Source organism: Chrysochloris asiatica, unplaced genomic scaffold (genome assembly GCF_000296735.1).
Source record: "Chrysochloris asiatica unplaced genomic scaffold, ChrAsi1.0 scaffold00037, whole genome shotgun sequence".
Classification (NCBI taxonomy): Eukaryota; Metazoa; Chordata; class Mammalia; order Afrosoricida; family Chrysochloridae; genus Chrysochloris; species Chrysochloris asiatica.
Window position 1 is genome coordinate 7384293 of NW_006408555.1, and position 19580 is coordinate 7403872.

The 19580-nt window shown below is 44.5% G+C and overlaps 1 protein-coding gene across 1 annotated transcript in view; it reads right to left on the reverse strand.

Annotated features, from left to right (window-relative positions):
• HSD17B2 (hydroxysteroid (17-beta) dehydrogenase 2) overlaps positions 1-16630 on the reverse strand; it is a 73890-nt gene extending 57260 nt beyond the window's left edge. The window contains exon 1 of the mRNA XM_006860297.1: positions 16360-16630. Within this exon, the coding sequence (XP_006860359.1) occupies positions 16360-16630 (271 nt within the window). The remainder of the gene's footprint in view (positions 1-16359) is intronic.
• Between the last annotated feature and the right edge of the window lie 2950 nt (positions 16631-19580).

The window sequence follows — 19580 nt, forward strand, 5'->3', positions numbered from 1 at the left end:
TATTGACATTTTCACAATGTTAAGTGTTCCTATCCAGGAGTATGGTACATTCTTTCATTTCTGTAGGTCTCTCGAATGGTTTTTCTTGATAAATCAGGAGATGGACTGATTGTGGACCTGCATTTTTCCCACCAGGGCCATCAGCTAAAGCCAAGGACCCCAATGGCTGTCCCTTAGATGGGTAGACTCTCCCTCGTAGGAATGATGAGGCTGATTGCTCCTGTAGAGATTTACAGTCTCAGAAAGCCTAGGGAGCAGTTGTCCTCAGATCTACAGGGTCACTGTGAGTTAGAATGGACTAGACAGTGGTAGAGATGGGTTTCTGAAGGAGCCGTGGTGGCACTGTGAGTCAGCCCTCCACTGCTAATAGAAAGGCAGGGGAGACTATACAGGGAGATCTGTGTGCTGGAGGAACAGCTCCACGTCTTGACTGCAGTCATCTTGTGACAAAATAACACAGCACCAGACATGCACGTTGTAACGATACCAATTTCCTGGCTTTGTTATTATGCTGTATGGATGGTTAGGTAAAATATCTTGATCACGAGAAAACAGGTGAAGGGCATAAAGGACATCTTTTAAATTTTCTTTTAGTCTATAATTATTCCAAAATTGAAGATTTCAAAACTAATAATAATAACTGGCCCTAGCAAAAACACATCAGACATAAAACTTTCTGAGTTCCTAAGGATGTATATGTTGACTTTGGAGGTTACTATGGTATCAGTGTGTCTCTGGAAATTGATGAAGGAAAAGAACTAACCACTTTCAGTGCTTTCTCTATGTGCACCTTGTTTTAGGGCAGCCATATGGTTGATGAGGAAAACTTCTCCTTTTGCTAATTGAAGTCATATTCTCCCTTCAAGTCCTACTTCTTTCATAATACCGTTTTTAGCCATCATTTTACCCCCTACTTTTCTCCCTTCCTTCCTTTCCTTCTTTAACTCATTCCTTTAACCAACAATTATTAAGTGTAGTCTGTTAATCAGCACCATTCTAAAAAGTGGAAATAAACCAGTGATCAGAAAGGCAAAAATTTAAGACTTCAAGGAGCTTAACTAGCAGGGAGCAGAGAGACAATAATTAAAAGATGTGAGCGATGTCGTTTGTTAAATTTTATGAGGAAAACCAAGGCAAGGGAGGGAACCTCTCTTTTCTCCTTTCTTCTGACGGTCTGGCTTCTTGCCTGTATGAATGAGGTGTCCATTAAGTCCAGACAAGGTGCCAGAGGGGAGAGGGAGAGGGAGTTACAAAGGAGATGAAAACCCAGCCATCATCCATTGAAAAATGTCCCTAGGGTAATGAGAGTACAGGCATGTAAACACATGTATAGTCAGGATCACACCCACCTGTATAAGGTGTTGTTCAGGTGCTGTGGAAGTGTCTGGTGGTGCCTGCTAGAACCAGTGAAGGCTTCAAAGGGAGGCTGAAACTCGAGATGGACCTGAAAAGATGGATGGTGATTTGCCCAGGAAAAAGTAACACTGTATTCTGAGCTGAATAAACATCGCGTGCAAACTCGGAAGGTGTGTAGGCAGATTGGCACAGTTGGTAGGAACGGGTGACATAAGTGGGAGCTAAGACCTTTACCCCAATTAGGGGCCTAGAAGGAGCCTGGGTGGCACCGTGGTTAAGCACTCAGCTGCAATTCATACTCGCCCATCACTCTAGGGTAAAAACCTGACGATCTCTTCCCAAAAAGATTAAACCCCATCACTGTCACGTCATTTCAGACCAAGTAGAACTGCCCCATGGGATTTCTAAGTCTGTCTTTTATGGAAGCAAACTGCCTCATCTTTTTGTTGCAGAACAGCTGGTGGGTTCAAACTCACTGACCTTGCATTTAGAAGCTGTTCATTTAACCAGTGCATCAGCAGAGTTGCTTCCATATAGATAGATGACAGCCCAGAAAACTTCCGGGCCCAGTTCTTCTCTGTTCTGTAGGGTCACTAGGAATCTACATTAACAGCACACAGAAGCAACATGATTAACTCAAGTTCATAATTTATTCAAAACCCCTTAGTTTTTAACCTAATGTTCCAGGATCTCCTACAGTACACCATATTCCATTCAGTTATCATATCTCCTTAAGCTACTCTTAGCTGTGAACAATCTCAGAGTTTTCCTCCTTCTTGACATTCTTGACAGTTTCAAAGAATACTAGCAACATTGTGTTCTGTTGACCCAAAGGGTGCCATGAGCTAGAATTGGTTTGACAGCAGCTGTCTTACCTGTTTGTCTACCTGTCTAGACCAGGTGTATTGTAGCATTCTCTTCTGTAGAATTTATCACATGGTTTTCTCATGACTAGACTGAGGTTGGACTTCCAGTGTAGCGCCGTAGAACAAGCACTTGACCTCAAGGTCAGTTTAAACTGTAAAGTCAGTGGTTCAAATTTCCCAGCCAATTTCAGAAACCCTAAATAGGGTCTCCATGAGTCAGAATCGACTCAACAGCAGTTAGCAACAAGAGACTGGGGTTATGGGGTGTTTTTTGTAGGGGAGATGGCAGAAGTTAGGTGCCACTTCTGTCGTATCAATGGCATTGTGGCTGGTTACTCTGATCACCTGACTGAGGTCAGGTGTTTATCAAGGGTCTCCACTGTAAAGATATTCCTCTTGTTCTCCTTCTTTGGAAGGAAATTACTATGCACAGCGCAGCACACTCATGTACAGAGTGGGGAGTTCTGATTTGCAACTCTTTGCATGGGAGACTTGCTTCTTCTCATCCATTCATAAGGAGCTCTGGTAGCATAGTGGTTACAAGTTGGGCTGCTAACCACAAGGTCAGCAGTTCTCATCCACCAGCTTCTTTGTGGGAGAAAGAGGAGGCTTCTGCTCCTGGAAAGATTGACAGCATCGGAAACCCTATACAGGGTCACTATGACAACTGACTCCACAGCACACAACCACCACCACCGACATTCATGGGTTTGTTCAACAATTTATTTATAGCACTATGGACTCATGGATGTTTATTTTACACTTTGGGTTATAATCTTCTTGGTTTTTATGTGTTGTCAACTCAGTCCTGACTCATAGCTACCCTGTATATGATTTCCAAGGAGCAACGGGTGGGTTTGAACTACCAACCTTGTGATTAACAATCCAGTGCTGATTCTACAGCACCACCCAAGAACTATAGTCTAGTACTACTTTATTTTCTTGAGCAAATTCTTCCAGTTGTGGCCATCTGGAGTTCTTTCAGTTGGCTCTTTTGGAAGTATGCCCTTTTATTCCCATCTGTGGCTTTGTAGGGTCAGCACTGAACGGTGAACCACAAGGTCAGCAGTTCACACCCACCAGCTGCTCCTTGGAAATCGACACAGGGTCACTATGAATCGGAACCAACTTGACAACACTTAACAACAACAACAACAAGAGCTTCAAATGTGCAGTTGGATGAATGTTCAGATAGAATTCCTTCAACCAGCACCTGGATTCACAAACAGCAGATGACCAACTCACCAGAAGACCCCTGTGCCTCTTTTCTAGGCCCTCCTCTGGTTACCACAACCTGGCCTGTAACAATGTAAATCAACCTTCACTGTTTTTTCTTGAAATACATGGAGTCAGGCATTAATTAGCCTTCTTCAAGGCTGACTTGTTTGGCTTACCCTCCTCTCTCTTCAAGAGGTTTAGTTAGTGGAACTTCATTTTTTAAAGATTCTAACCCTGTACTTCACAAGAAAGTTTACAAGAAAGTAATGCTTGTAAAAACATGTTAAGCAACTACATAAAAGAAAAAATATATATATAGCACACTACATAAAAAGTAAATTTACTTAAGATTAACACAATGCAAAATGGAATGACTTTTCAGAGGTGAAGCCAAATTGTTCCATTATCCTAAGGTGGCTTAGTTCCTCCTCTCTTGCCTTATCTATGACTTTATCTACAACTTATTAATGTCCCTCTAGGTATTTTTCACAGGAAAGGTGTTTTCTGACTGACAGTATGTCCCTGCCAACAAATAACCAAACACTTGCTCCCCAACTTTGAGCACCTAATGAGGCAAGATGCTGCCTGTTAAATTTGGCTAACATACTTCTCAGAAATCTGAGGTCTCGGATCAACAGAAGTTCTCTGTTTTCTGCCCCCCAGCAGATTCTTGGCAATGTTTGAGGCCTTTCTGGTTGTTACTCTGGAAAGGGGGTCCTACTGGTGTCTTATGGAGATCAGGGATGCTAGTAAACATCCTTCAATACACAGGACAGCCCCACTACAAAGATACAAATATCTAACCCACAATGTCAACAGTGTCAAAGTTGATAAAACCCCTGATTTGGGCCAAGATGTGGTCCAAGTAGTGGAGAAGTCATTTGCCCTGTGAGGTGGGGGAGAAAGTCATTCAGGTGGAAGGAACAAAGGCGCAAAGGTGACGATGCTAAGAAGAGCATTTCAATGGATGTGCAAGGAGGAAGGTCAGACCAGGCCGGGCCTTGGGGTCCTGGATGAGTGTTTGGGTTTTTTATTCTGAAGCAATGGAAAATCTTTTAAGAGTCTTAAGACAGAATGAGATACTCTAGCTCTGCTGCCAAGAATGGTTTAGAGGAATCCAGGAGTCATTGAGCAGACTGGAAAGAAATGCTGACTGCCTTGCTAGAAGAGAGGCAATCCAGACAGAGGGCTGGAGTGCACCGAGATGCATTTGCCAACTAGACATGATAGCCTTGGGGATGAACAGGATATGGAGGCAGAGAGGCGGAGAAACAAGGATTAGGGACTCTGGCTTCTGTAGGACGTCCGGCAGTGTGACCCCCAAATCAAGAGTTCCATTGAGTACTTCAGGTGGAGGAGAGAAGAGTCCCTTATCCACAGCTCTAAACTGTGGTTCTCAGTGCTGCCATTGTTTGTTGTGGTGGTGTCGGTTCAAACTCACGTGATCTTCTATATACAGAACACCATCCCCATGACTGTTGATGGTTGGACCCATCCTTGAGGCTACTGTGTTAACCCATTTCATTGATGGTGGTCTTCATGTTTGCTGACCCTCTGCTTTACCAAACATGGTGTCTTTTGATCACCTAACTGAGGATGACACATTGACATCACCTGAGACCAAGTCCAAAACCACCTGGGGTATAAAACCACCAATATTCAACTCCTATCCCAAAGCAAAACCCAACTCTAAATTCACTGCCATTGAGTCCATTCTGATTCACACTGATCCTGATTAGGGTCTCCAAGACTGTAAACCTCTGTGGGAGCAGACAGCCTCATCTGTCTCCATTGGAGCAACTGGTGGATTAGAACCACCGAACTTGAGGCTATCAGTCCAGGGATCTGTATCTCAAAGCAAGCAGACCTGAACTCAGGGAATGGGGTCCCAAGTGCCAATATTTTTTTTTATGCCAGCACAGAGGTGGGTGATGCAAGGTGACGTGACTAGGGAACCGTCCCAAGGTGGTAGCAAGTCTGTGTGTGTGGCAGCCCCCACTGTGGGCTGAGAAGGTGGCCGTCTGTTATTAGGTGTGCATTAACAAAGGAGTTACATCTATTTCAAATACTTGCTCCGTCGCTTCAATGGCTGCCTGCATTCTCTCTGTTGACAGTCTTGGGTATTCTTATGGTACTTGTGGTTCCATACCTTTTATTCTGTTTCTCTGGTTTATGACAATGTCAGTCTCCTGGGAAAACCCCAGGGTTGCTTTTAGCCTTTTGGGGGCCTGATATTGGCAATCTCGTTTGTGAACTTTCTTTCCGGACATCTCTGCCACCGAGTACTCAGGCAGCGGATGATACGTTCAGACCTGGTCTATTCTTCAGGCTCCATAGAACTCTCATTTCCTTTCACTATTATTGCCACTCGCCGTGTGATGTGCTTGGTACCTGGGACATGGAGTCACTGTGGTTGTTGAGAGACAGGCATTGTTCTCAGGAGCACAGCAGACGTTCTCAACCTCAACCTTGCTATTAGCATTGCTGTTGTTGTTAAGTGACATCAATTCGGTTCTGACTCATAGCAAAGCTTTGTAGGGTTTCTGAGGAACCGCTGGTGGGTTTGAACTGCTGACCTTGTGGTTCAAAGTCCAGTGTTGACCCTACAGTGCCACATCTACTACTGGTGTTGGGGTATGGTAGAGGCCGACCTATGCATCATGGGATGTTTAACAGCACCTTGAACATCTACCCACTAAATGTCAGAAGTCCCTTCCCAACCCTGTCCCCTACCAAATTGTGACAACCAAAACTATCTCCAGACATTGCCAACAGTTCCTTGGGTGATGAAACTGCCCCAGTTGGGAACCATTGCTCTTGTGGGAAGGAGACATTAAGCATAAACTTTAAAAAGGTTGATTCTTGTTTTCTTGGCTCATGGGGGTCCCGTAAGTGTCAGAGTAGAACTGTGCTCCGCAGGGATTCAAATAACTGTGTTGTTTTGTTTTGTTTGTTTTTTGGAAATAGATACCAGGTCTGTTTTTCCAAGGTATCTCTGGTTGGACTCAACCTTCCAACTCTTGGTTAGCAGGGAGTCCATACAGGAAGTTAAAATTGGTGACAGGAGCATCAGTTGAACTCCTTAGCAGGAACAGAGACTTAAGAACATCCCATGGAGACCATCTGTCCCAACCCAGAAAATAGGTGGTATGGTTCCCATCCTAATGCCTCCTCGGATTACTTTATTGTCTTTTGTCTTCTCTGATTTCCCACAATAAACAGCAGGAGCAAGAAAGCACCCATTCACTGAATATTTACTAAGCAGCCAGGAACAGTGCTAAGCCTTTGGCATGATTTATTGTGACTTATTCTCACTTACACTCTGGTAGCGTAGTGGTTACGAATCAGGCTGTGAACCGCAAAGTCAGCAGTTCAAAACTACCAGTGGTTCCGCGAGAGAAAGATGAAGCTTTCTGCTCCCGTAAAGATTTACAGTCTTGGAAACCCTATGCAAGGTCACTATGGGTCGGAATCGACTCGATGGCACTTAACAACAACAACAACAACAACAACAATTCTCATAACAATCCTGTAACCATTACCAGCTCCACCTACAACTAAAGATTCACTATGTAAGTTGATTGTATTTTTAATATTTTAAACAGTAGCTTTGCAGATTCATCCTGTACACTAACAAGAATCAAAGCGCTGGTATCCATGACATTGACTTCTCTCTGCACCTTCCTTGGACAGCAGCCTCCGAATTCATGGATGACCACAATCCCTTTTGCATTGTCAAAACCTTATTCAATTGACACTATTTAGGGCCTCCAAAATCATGTTCCCCTCCCCAAAATGTCTTCTCTTGATGCTACTTTTATTCCCAGGATCAAGTTTTCTACGTTACTCTTTCCACCACCTTGCTCTTTGTCCATCAGCATTCTCAAACATTAGAGAGTTGCACACTAAGACCATATCCTTACCAGCTGTGCACTTCCATGTCCTCTATTGAAACAATCTCCAGTCCAGAGACATGCTCTCATTACATTTAATTTCTGTTTCATGTTGGACACTGTGTATAACGCTTTTCTTTGGAACCCTTCACTCTCCTGTATATTTCCTCCTCCTATCATGTTTGGTATGGAGCTCTGGTAGCGTAGTGGTTACGAATCGGGCTGCGAACCTTAAGGTCAGCGGTTCGAAACTACCAGCCGCTCCGCGGGAGAAAGATGAGGCTTTCTACTCCTGTAAAGATTTACATCCTTGGAAACCCTGTACAGGATCGCTATGGGTTGGACCCGACTCGATAGCACTTAACAACAACAACAACAACATCATGTTTGGTGTGACACTGTGGATTAGTGAGCCAGACTGCAAAGCCATTTGAACTGCAAGGTCGGTGGTTCAAGCTCACCACCTGCTCCTCGGAAACCCTATACACAGTCGCTATGGGTTGGAATCAACTCAATGGCGCTTCACAACAACAACAATCATGTTTGGTAAAGTGGAGGGTCAGAGAAAAAGAGGAAGACCCCCAATGAGATGGATTGGCCAAGTGGCAGCATCGTTGGACTCAAGCGTGGCAACAGTAGTGAGGTTGGCCCAGGATTGGGCAGTGTTTTGTTCTGCTGTACATAAGGTCACTATGAGTTGGTACCTAACAACAACAACAACAACAACTCCTGGAGATGTGGGTACACCCCACTGCTCAGTTCCTTGTCTTCATCTCTGATGTCTTCTCTCCAATGTCTTTTCAGTTCCTAGAGTTTCATTTGTCCCATCTACTAAGACGGACTAACCTCGTTGTGAATTTCAGGCCCATTTCTCCAAGTATTATCTGAACAACTCCACCTGGGTGCATCTCCCATTCCACCTGGCCCAACCAAAAGGAATTTCCATGCTCCCAAATTCAGGTCCTTCCTTTTAGCCTCTTACAATGCCTTGCTTCTCCCTCTGTCTCAACTAACTCCAAACTCATTTGGGGGAAAACAGGGGCTTATGTCTTGATCCCACTAAAGAAACCAACAGCAAACAGAGAAGAGCCTTGTATTTATTCTGATTTAATTTCATCCTATTAGTTTAAGTCTTGTTTGTATTGCTCATAGCAAGATGGCACGCCATGCTAACTCTGAGTCAACATCTCAAAGGAATGTCAAGAAACTGGAAATGATTCAGAGGAGACTGAATAGCATGGTGAAAGTCTGGAAACCAGGCCATGAGGGGAATGATAAGAAGCCAGAAAAGATTTCATTCCAAGTCTCGGCTTGCTGCTGTTTTCACATTTTTTCAAGGAGCTCTGATAGCGTAGTGGTTACGAATCGGGCTGCAAGCCACAAGGTCAGCAGTTCGAAACTACTAGCTGTTCCGCAGGAGAAAGATGAGGCGTTCTGCTTCCGTAAAGATTTACAGCCTCGGAAACCCTGTGTAGGGTCACTATGGGTCAGAACCGACTCCACAGCACCTAACAACAACAATAACAACAGTCCAGACCTGGTACTCTGAGTCTTCTGCATATGAAGAATGCTCAACTAGAGTTTTCTGGAAGCTTCTCTTGTAGAAATTTAGAATTGTTTCCAAATGATACATACGTTTTCTGGGTCCTGTTTATGGCATGGAGTCCACAGTTCTGGCAATTGTGAATGCAAAAGAAAAAAACTCAAAATCTCATGTCCTAAGTCAATGGGGACCACCACCTTGTGGTATGTTGAGTCTTCCGTTAAAAAATGCAACCATTTTCAAGATGGTGGCTGGGATGGAAATCCTGTGGGACTTCTATCCTATCATCCAGGTCCTATTTCACTCCAGTTCCACCCTTGAATTCCTTATGCTCCCTGCTCACTTTGATCTCTTCTTTTTCTTTGGTCCTTGGATTTATTGATTTCTCTTATCCTCCACCCTCTATTTCTCTCTATGGGGTTCAGCACAAGGGAAGTACCTGAACTGACCCATGTACCCATCAGCCTGCTCTCTCGGGTCATGCCTCAGAGTCTTTACTCATGCCACAGTCAAGCAGCTCTACATCAGCACGTTAGTGTCTAGTCTGATCGATGACTCTAGGATCCAGCATTGAAAACTAAAATTGGGAGGTTGGGGCGGTATGAAGGCACATCGCCTGGCAAGGGATTATTTTTAGAATCATACATCAGAAAGCATGAACAAAAAAGCCCACTTCTATGGAATTGGTTTAGACTCACAGTGGTCCTGTAGGACGAATAGAACTCCTCCATCGGGTTTCCAAGGCTGCCAGTTCTTTCTGGGGGTAGATAATTCCATCTTTCTCCTGCAGAGTGGCTGCTGGGTTCAAACCTCCAACCTCGTGGTCCACAACCCACCTGAGCTTCCAGGGCTCATTCGGATTCCAGAATGTGAGGCCACCTCGATCCAGATCTTCTATGACCAAATGAACAAGACAGCTTGGTGTGTGAGCAGAGTAGGGATAATCTCTGATAGTCTTTGGAGAGAAGAAATCGTTTGTACCAGGGACCCTTCTAGTATAAGAAGACATAAGTTTTACCTCCTTGGAAACCGTGACCTGTCTTGGAAACCCTCAATTAGACTTGAATCGTTCAGTGCTTGAATAGCATAGACCTTTGTAAAGAATGGAATGGAGGACTCCATTCTCAAGGCTCTTTGCCCATAAGGAAGTTGGACTTTATCAAGGAAAGGAAAAGAAACAATTTGTTGTTGTGAGCGAAGTCTGAACAAGACATTGAGATGTCATCATCCTCAGAATGCAGGGGGAGCATAAGAACCGGTGAGATCATCCCTGGAGTGTACAAGAGGCTTAAACACTGCCTAAAGGCAAGAACACAGGCAGTTTCAGAGCTGTAGGATCTGACCCTTAGCTACTCTCTGTACAACAGAATGAAACACTGCCCAGTCCTGTACCATCCTCACAGCCATTAAGCAGCCGCTGTGCCAGTCTGTCTCATTGAGGGTCTTCCTCTTTTTTGTTGACCCTCCACATTGTCAAGGAGCTCTGGTAGCATAGTAGGTTATGAGTTGGGCTGCTAACCGCAAGGTCAGGAGTTTGAATCTGCCAACTGTTCCATGAGAGAACAATGAGGTGTTCTGCTCCCATAAAGATTTACAGCCTCAGAAACTCTAAACAGGGTCACTATGAGTCAGAACCTACTCCATGGCACGTAACCACTGCCACCTTCACTTTACCAAGCATGAAATCCTTCAACACGGACTGTTCTCTCCTGATCACATGACCAAAATACGTGAGACAAAGTCACATTATCCTCACTTCTAAGGCATTCTGAGCTGCTAATTAAGACAGGGTATTCAAATCTACTCAGAGGCATCTCAGAAGAAAGACTTGATCTTTACAAAAAAAGCAATCCCTGAAGACCACAGGGAGCACCATTCTACTCTGACACACGTGGAGTCATCATGAGGCGAACTGACTTTATGACAACTGGTTTGGTGATGATCTTTGAAGATAGTATTGACTTGATGATGGTCTTTGAGCATTGTATTGACTTGGTGATGGTCTTTGAGCATTGTATTGACTTGGTGATGGTCTTTGAGCATTGTATTGACTTGGTTATGGTCTTTGAGGATTGTATTAACTTGGTTGTGGTCTTTGTGGGTTGTATTCACTTTGTTATGGTCTGAGGATAGTATTGACTTGATTATGGTCTTTGAGGATTGTATTGACTTGTGATGGTATTTGAGGGTAGTATTGACTTGGTTATGGTCTTTGAAGATAGTACTGACTTGGTTATAGTCTTTGAGGGTTGTATTGACTTGGTCATGGTCTTTAAGGATTGTATTGACTCTTTGATATAAGTTTCCATTGCATCTTCCTGTGTGGTCTCAATCACTACTTCATTAATCATGATTGTCCAGTGTTGATCTTCAAACTTAAGCAAGTTCAAGTTCTGTATTTCCAACTGCCAGTGACATTTCCACCTGAACCACCCTTCACAGTTCATGGTTACTATTAGCCCAGAGGTAAGACCTATGGTGCTAACACTTTCATTAGGTAGTGGTTAAGGTGGATATGATCTAGATTTAGCCCCATCTGTTACTTATTAACTCAATGACTTTGGATATAGAGTTTCCTTGTCCATAAAATAGAAGTCAGTGGGACTGAGAGGATCCCATAAAAATCTCTAAACTGAGAGGCATTTTCTCTTAGTGTGTACTCTACTGTCAGTATCTATTCATATCAATCATCTTATGTCAAATCCAAAGGAACCCCCCATCCCAAGCTGCTTCTGATGGTGTTCAACTTTAGAACCTTATAGGACTACTTAATAACCATCCATCTCAGACCCCTTATATGGAAGCATGAAATAAAGGCCTCAACCTAAAAGAGACCCCATGGCCTCTCCCAGATATACCCTCTGGTGTACTCAGTTTGGACAATCCAACAACAACAACAAGAAAAGTGTCCATTGCAATAAGCTTTATTGAGTGCTAGCTGTATACATCAAGGAGCTCTGGTAGTGCAGTGGTTACGAGTCAGGCTGCCAAACGCAAGGTCAGCACTTGGAAACTACCAGCAGTTCCATGGGAGAAAGATGAGGCATTCTGCTTCTGTAAAGATTTACAGCCTTGGAAACCCTGTACAGGGTCACTATGAGTCAGAACCGACTCCACAGTACTTAACAACAACAACAGCTGTATACATCAGGAGAGACCTCATGGAAAAGGACTTATGTTTGGTATCATAGAGGGCCGATGAAGATGCGGGAAAAACTCAGTGAGATGATTTGATGCTATGGTCAAAACAAAGGACTCACATATACCAGTGATCTTGATGGTGTGGGACTGGGCAACATTTTATTCAGCTACACCCAGGGTCACCAGGAATCCAAGTTGACAACTAACAACAGCATCAAGCTGTGTGCCTAGTGGCTACTTAGTGAATTAGCCTGAACCACCTTCCCATTGTCTTCCTAGACGGGAAGCCTGGTGGCACAGTGTGTAAGCACTCGGCTGATAACCAGGAGGTTGACAACTCGAACCCTCCAGCTGCTCTCTGGGAGAATGATGATCCAGTCTGCTTCTGTCTAGATGACAGCCTTGGAAACCCTCTGGGGTAGTTCCACTCTGTCCTGTGGGGTGACACTGTGAGTCACAAACAACTCCATGACAATGGGTCTGGTTTGGGTTTGGTTTTGTTTTTCCTCCTAGAAAGTGACTCTTTGATTCTTAACCTAATCTCTCCTTTGCCAAGCCTTCCCAGCCCCCTCCCATTGGAGGGACATGCTCTCTGGGCATCCCTTACTGTGCTCTACTGCACTCTATAGTCGGGTGGCATGATGCTATGTGTCCCCAGTAGCCTGGGAACCCCCTAGGTGTGGGCCCTGGACACACTAGATGTGAATCTGTAGTTGTTTCTAGAGCTGGGTGAGAAAGACTGGTGAGACACGGAGTAAAAGCTTGAGCATCAAAAATCAAAAGGAACAGACAGAGGAGGAAAAATCTCCAGAGAATGTGAGTCAAAGGCCTACGAGACTGTGACCTTTTGGTCTCACAAGTGTGTGGCCTTTCTCATTCTCTTCTCACTTTGCATCTTGGCAAAAATAAGGATTTGGGAAAAGCTGTTTTGTGTTTGCTTTTTTCTAGAAATCAACCTATAGTTGGTTCCATGACTAAATATAAATTAAAATCAACATTATTCTTTTCATGTTATCTTTCTTTTTCTTTAAAAAAACAAAACAAAACTTTTTATCGTGAATTGAGTGAAGGTTTACAGAGAAGATCATCAGTTTTATATCCAACAAGTCACTTACTTCATGTCGTTACAATGACTGCAATCCCCTCTTTGTACCATCAGTTAATAGTGTTTACCTATAATCACTGTGGAGTCCTGGTGTGGTGCTGTGGGCTAATGCGTCAGACTGCAAAGTCGTTTAAACTGCAAGGTTGGTGGTTCAAGCTCACCAGCTACTCCTTGGAAACCCTATACAGGGTCACTATGGGTTGGAATTGACTTGGACTCAACGGCACTTAACAACAACCTATATTCAGGGGCTCTGGTAGCGTAGTGGTTACAAATCGGGCTGCGAACCTTAAAGCCAGCAGTTCGAAACTACCAGCTGTTCTGTGGGAGGAAGATGAGGTGTTCTGCTCCCATAAAGATTTACAGCCTCAAAAACCCTATACAGGGTCACTATGAGTCGGTTCCAACTCCACAGCACATCACCACCACCACCATATTCATTTTAGCGCTTATATTCATCTCTCTCTTCCTCTCATGTTCTCTCTCATGACTATTTTATTTGATAACTAATATAATCACAATCGAGAAAGTTGAAAAATTAGAGAAGGAAAACATCCAAGTATCCTAATCCAAACATTTCAAAACGGTTTCCTTCTAGTTTTTTTTTTTTGGTTGGTTGGTTTCCTATGCATTTGGCATGGTCACATGATTGCTCCAGCCCTTAGTCCAAGCAGGTTTCCATGTTCTGTCACATAGTCCTGTGGTTGGCATTTTCAGTGGTTACACATTGATACACCCAGTGGATATATTGTAGCTTATAACCACGTTGGGTACTCTTGATATTTCTTTATTTTACATAAAAAGATTGTGTTGAACAACCTTAGGAATATGCCACTTTGGTTTGCACTTACTCTTTTTCTATATTTTAGATGATATCTTTATGAGAAATTTCCAGTCGGTTAAGGAATGATTTCTGGATTTTGATGTCCAGCCACCAGATTACTTCCCCTATACCTGCTACATACTGCCCCCACACCCCAAAACATCTGTGCACCATTTTATAATCATAAACTTGAAACAAAGATTGGTCAAGTCAGGCTTACTTCTTATTTATTGAACTCTGACCTAAGTGAAGGGAACTTGATAGGAGACACACGATCGGCAGTTGCAAACTTACCCGCTGCTCCAAGGGGAAAGACGAGACAACCCACTCCCATCAAGATTGGCAGTCTCGAAAACCCTATGAGGCGGTTCTACTCTGTCTTGTAGGCCTACTATGAGTAGAATGGACATGATGGATTGGGCTGGAATTTGGAGTTTCAGTCTAACAAGTTCATTTAAAATGTTTCCATTAATACAAAGGTCTTGAAACCATGTGTAGAATTGCCTCCAACTCATACCGGCCTTCCTGTGACTGACAAAAATGACCTCTGACATGCTAAGCTTTCTAATTATGAAGCGTTTCATTGAGGGATCACTCATTGGACTTGAATTACCTAATTGGTTACCTAATTGTAAGTCATGTTACACACCTTTAAACACAGTTCAGTACATCTTAATGGCTGCTGCGGTCAGTCTCACGTTGACTTGGGTGTGTATTTTGTGAACATTTACGCATGCCTTCATCTTCACAAACAGACTATGAAGAACAGAGATGAGGCCAGCAAGCAGGAGAAGCTTCCTGTCATCTCTCAGCAACACGGAGGCTCCTCTGGCTTTATCTTAAGCCTTAACATTCCTGTTTAGGAACTTTTGAAGCACTCCTTCCTGAATTGATTTTCCCAGAAATATTTAATCTCCAGGGAAACATGACCCATCAGTGTCAACCATGATATTGCTTTTATTTCGTTAACATGCTCAACTGTTCTGTCTATCTTCATTCAAATGGGGAAACACACACACACACAGAGCAAATGTAGCCTGGAATTATTAAGAAATCAGGAGCATGCTTGTCACTGGGCAGAGAACAGACAATCTGCTATGTTGTCATAGCTCATCCCTGGCCCCCGGAGCACTCGCAGACTCTAGCGGAAAAGAGAAGAACCCAGCCAGTCTTCCAGATTCTGGTGATGCCAGATGTTCCCGGAGATCAACACCCCATGATTAACTGAATCTTCCACCTTCGAACTACTTTTTTGTTTTGTTTTTCTTACAAAAGGAAGCTTGATTTTCTACAGTTTTCCAAAAGCGCCAACAAGCATCAACCTGCATTTCGTTTCAAGACAGAGTTTTGTTAAGGGGTTAAAAGTAAATGGCAAAATACCAGAAGTCACCTTAGAATCTGTCCCTCCAGGAACTATTGAAACACCCTGCTTGGCCTCCATCCACATTCTCGTCTGCCTTCTTCCCAGTGGTACCCCTGGGCTGACCTTCTGACCAATAATTCCACAGGCAATACCCTTGGCTTGGCAGCATTATTGGAGTTAGGATAAAGTTAGGATATTGCCTGGTTAACCTAATTAGTCTATAGACACTTCAACTCCTTAGAACCAAGCAAACCAGTTTTTCCACTCAAAGGAATTGAATCCAGTTTCATGCTTGCAGATAAAAAGACACAAAAGAAGGGGAAACCTGGCAGCCCAGTGAACAAGCAGCTAGATTTCAGAAGCACCGGCCGGCTTGATCCAGTTAAGAAACATTGTAAGCTCAATGAAAGACTGGAAGAGTAAGGGCTCAGATGGGATATCACCAGACTCTCCTCACCAGAGGAGCAAACAGCAGTTTCCAGGCCAAGAGAATGCCCAGAAAAGACACCACAAGGGATAGGAAGAAGCTGACTTTGTACAATTTCCCTGCACCCCTATCGAGGGAATACAATCCGCCCAGAATGGATCTCAGAAGGAAGTTACATAGAACTGAAAGAATTTTCCTAGGTACAACAAAACATACGGAATACCAAGCTAGTATAGTGCTATAGGATAAACACTGGACTGTAACCACAAGGTCAGCAGTTCAAATGCATCAGCCACTCCTCAGAACCCTATACAGGGTTGCTATGAGTTGGAACTGACTCAATGGCATTTAACAGCAACAGCTTATTCCTATGGCTGCCTGAGACATGCACAAAATCACTTTTTAGGGACATTTCACCATACCCGCCTCTCTCACCACCGGCCCCGTCCTATGGCCTTCCTGGAGTAAGTGGACCAAGGCAGTGTCAGAACAGTCACCTGGGCATGTGTTCCGTATGTCCATGTCCAGCATTTGATCTTTAAACCCCATTTAGCTCAAACCCGCTGAGGCAAACACAATTGTCAGATCTGGCCCTCATTAGGAAGTGCAGCTCAGTCCACTTACCTGTGATCAGGACTGCCTTGTGATGCACAGGTAGCAGCTCTTGACCAGCTAGGTAAGAATACAGGAGAGAACAGGACAGGAAGAAGAGAGTCACTCCGTAGTAAAAGGGCAAACTGAGCAGGCAAGCAGCTCCCCAGAGGCCCACCAGGTAGCTGGGTCCTCTCCCCACCTGCCTGGGGCTCTTCTCGAGTTTGCAAAGAACTGTTCCCCCCAGCGCTACAGTGACAGCCAAGTATAACCATGCTGCCACCTCAGAAAAGACAATGCCCATTGTCAGCGACTGGCAGCACCTCCACGTGCTCGGGACCAGTGACCCCAGTGGACAAAGACTGGCAGGAGGGAAGTCCGCGTTGTCTGAATGGAGAGACAAGAAGAGAAACGGTGAGAAGGGTTCTGGCTGGCTTTGAATGAGCGAGGATTAAGTATACTCATACCAGCACATAATCCCAGTGGGTAGTCTCAACTGGTGTGCACTCTGTTATAAACACCAGGCACTTCCTCTCTGAAGGTTCTCTCCACCCCCTACACATGCCATCTGCACGTAAACATATGCACAGACTCAGCACACGCACACATACTGTTTGTGAAATGACAGCTACACTTCCAGATGGTTACCACTGGCTGGGTAATCATTGACAGAAATTGAACTGAATGACAGATAGCAAAACCCCTAGCCCACAGTAAGGCAGGTCTCTCCTGCTTTAGAAGACTAAGGAGTGTCTGCTGAGTCTGTTTGGTGACCGGGGTGTGTGTGTGTGTGCACTTGCGTGCGCATGTGTGTGAAGCTAGGTGGCCTGTGGGTTTTGCAAGGTGAACTTTGGAAAGGGAGACACAGCTGATGATGCCCATGTCTTTGACCTCCTGCATCGCCATCTGAGCTAGAAAGGAGGGAATTTGCAGCGAGAGGTAGGTTCCCGGTGTGTAATGCTCTGGGAGAGAGATTAGCAATGGTAACAAAATTAATAATGGCCAACATCTCCCAGTCCTTACTGTGTGCCAAGGATGTGTTCAGCTCCTGGTTCATCCCTTCTCTTTAGTGAGACACTTTGGTGCCAGGCTCTGTTCTGAGCACTGGGATATGCACAGTCTGTCTGAAGACAGCATCCTTATGAAGTAGGCTCTATCACCATAGCAGTTTTGCAGATAAGGAAATAGAGGCACAGAGAGGTTAAGAAGCTTGCGAAGGTCACACAGCAGTTCAGTTCAGCAGTCTTACTTCAGAGCTTTATTCTTTTCACCGCTCAACTCTACCGCTCACTCTAGGCAATAACGTAAAGACAATGACTACATTGTACCTTTGCTTTTCCTTATGTTAGCCTTCCTGAAGCCTGACAAAACACTGCAAGGTGGGTATCAATATGCTTATTCTATGGAGAAGAACACTGAGGCTTGGGGAGGGTAAATGGCTATCTGAGATGTCGCACTAAGTCATGGATTCAGACGCATACTCAACAACTTATCAATTCAAAAGTCAACACTTTTGAACTGTGATCTATTAACCAACCACCATCAGCAATGTTGACAGCTCTCAAAGCCACACCCACATGCATTCACAGATAGTCTGTGAGTGTGATGGACACGGAATCTCATAAAGGCCGGGCATGGGCAAGCATGAGCATACCTAGAGAGACAAGAGCCAGATCACCGATGCCAAAATCAATCTCAGCTCCTCACGTACGATGTCATCTTAGGCAGACATGCTCACTCCCTAGTTCTCCCTCCCCTAAGAGCATCTTAATATTAAAAGCACCAAAATAAAGCACTTAGCACGTCCTTCCTGGAACAGAGTCGGTTCCGACTCGATGGCACCTGACAACAACAACAACAATGCTGGTGTGGCACTGTAGGGTAAGCCCTGAACTACTAACTACAAGACGGGCAATTCAAACTCACCATCTGCTCCTTGAGGCAGAATCAACTCGACGGTACTAAACACCAACCATGCTGGTGCTCACAGTGTTTTAAGTGGAAGAGAAATAAAGAACATGAGAAGGTTGTATAAAATGGAAGGCCAAAAGACGTGTCCCAAAACCAGTGCACTCTGAGGAGCTGAGAGAGTATTGAGGGAGGCAGGGCCTGGGAGGAAATGGAGCAACATGACCTATAAGACGGTCTGTGGAAACTGAGATAGGGCCCCAGGGTGGTACAGTTTGTACACATTGCTCTTCTAAAGGCTGACAATTCGAGCCCAGCCATTGGCAACACAGAATTAAAAGCCAGCCAGGCAATCTGCCTCTGAAAAGAAGACAGCCAAACCAACCAGATGGAGCACTTCTACTCTGAAACACAAGGGGGCGCCATCAGTCAGAATCCAGCTCAAAGGACCAACAGGCTCAGGTGGATCCTTGAGGTGCTACCTCAGGAAGTTCGCAGTGAGGATTGAGAATCCTGTGGCTCTCAGCCACACCTGCCTCCCTTCCTCCATCATCTCCACCCCACCCTGTCAGCCTGGTGCACACACCCACCTGCAGAGGAGGGCATGTCTCACAGGTCTCCTGGACTCACCACCCAGAGGACTCTGTTAGGTCGGTTCCAGCATCCACTGGTGACTTGCTGGGCATTTTCCCATGGCTTCCACAGAAGGGGACTTGACCAAGCACAGCCAGGTAGACTTCCTGCTACCTGTAATGACATTACACTGTTCCTGGGACAGCCAGCTGGCTCGTACAGTGGGCTGCTGCTCAGCCTCAGAGCTCCCAAGGACAGGGCAGAAGTCTTGAGTAAAGGCTGACGTGTGCATAGGGAAGTTGGGTTTGGTGCCATCAAGTTGGTTCTCAGCTCTGCCACTTGTTAGCTGGGTTGGTGTCACTCAATAGGGTAATTTATAGTACAGTTTCTGCATGGATCATCTCTCGTACCAGACCGTATAGAACCCTTCAGTGTATTATCAGTTTTAATCATAGAATATTATGTGACTATATATATATACAGACTTCTAAATTGCTAACATTTCTTGTTGTTGTTGTTAAGTACACTGGAGTTGGTTCCCACTTAAAGTGACCCTGCACAGGGTTTCCGAAGCTGTAAATCTTTACGGGAGTAGAAAGCCTCATCTTTCTCCCGCAGAATGGCTGGTAGTTTCAAACTGCTGACCTTGAGGTTAGCAGCCTGATTCTTAACCACTATGCTATCAGAGTCCTTTGTTGTTGTGTTGTTGTTAGGTGCCTTCAAATCGGTACCGACTCATAATGACCTTATGCACAGCAGAACAAAACACTGCC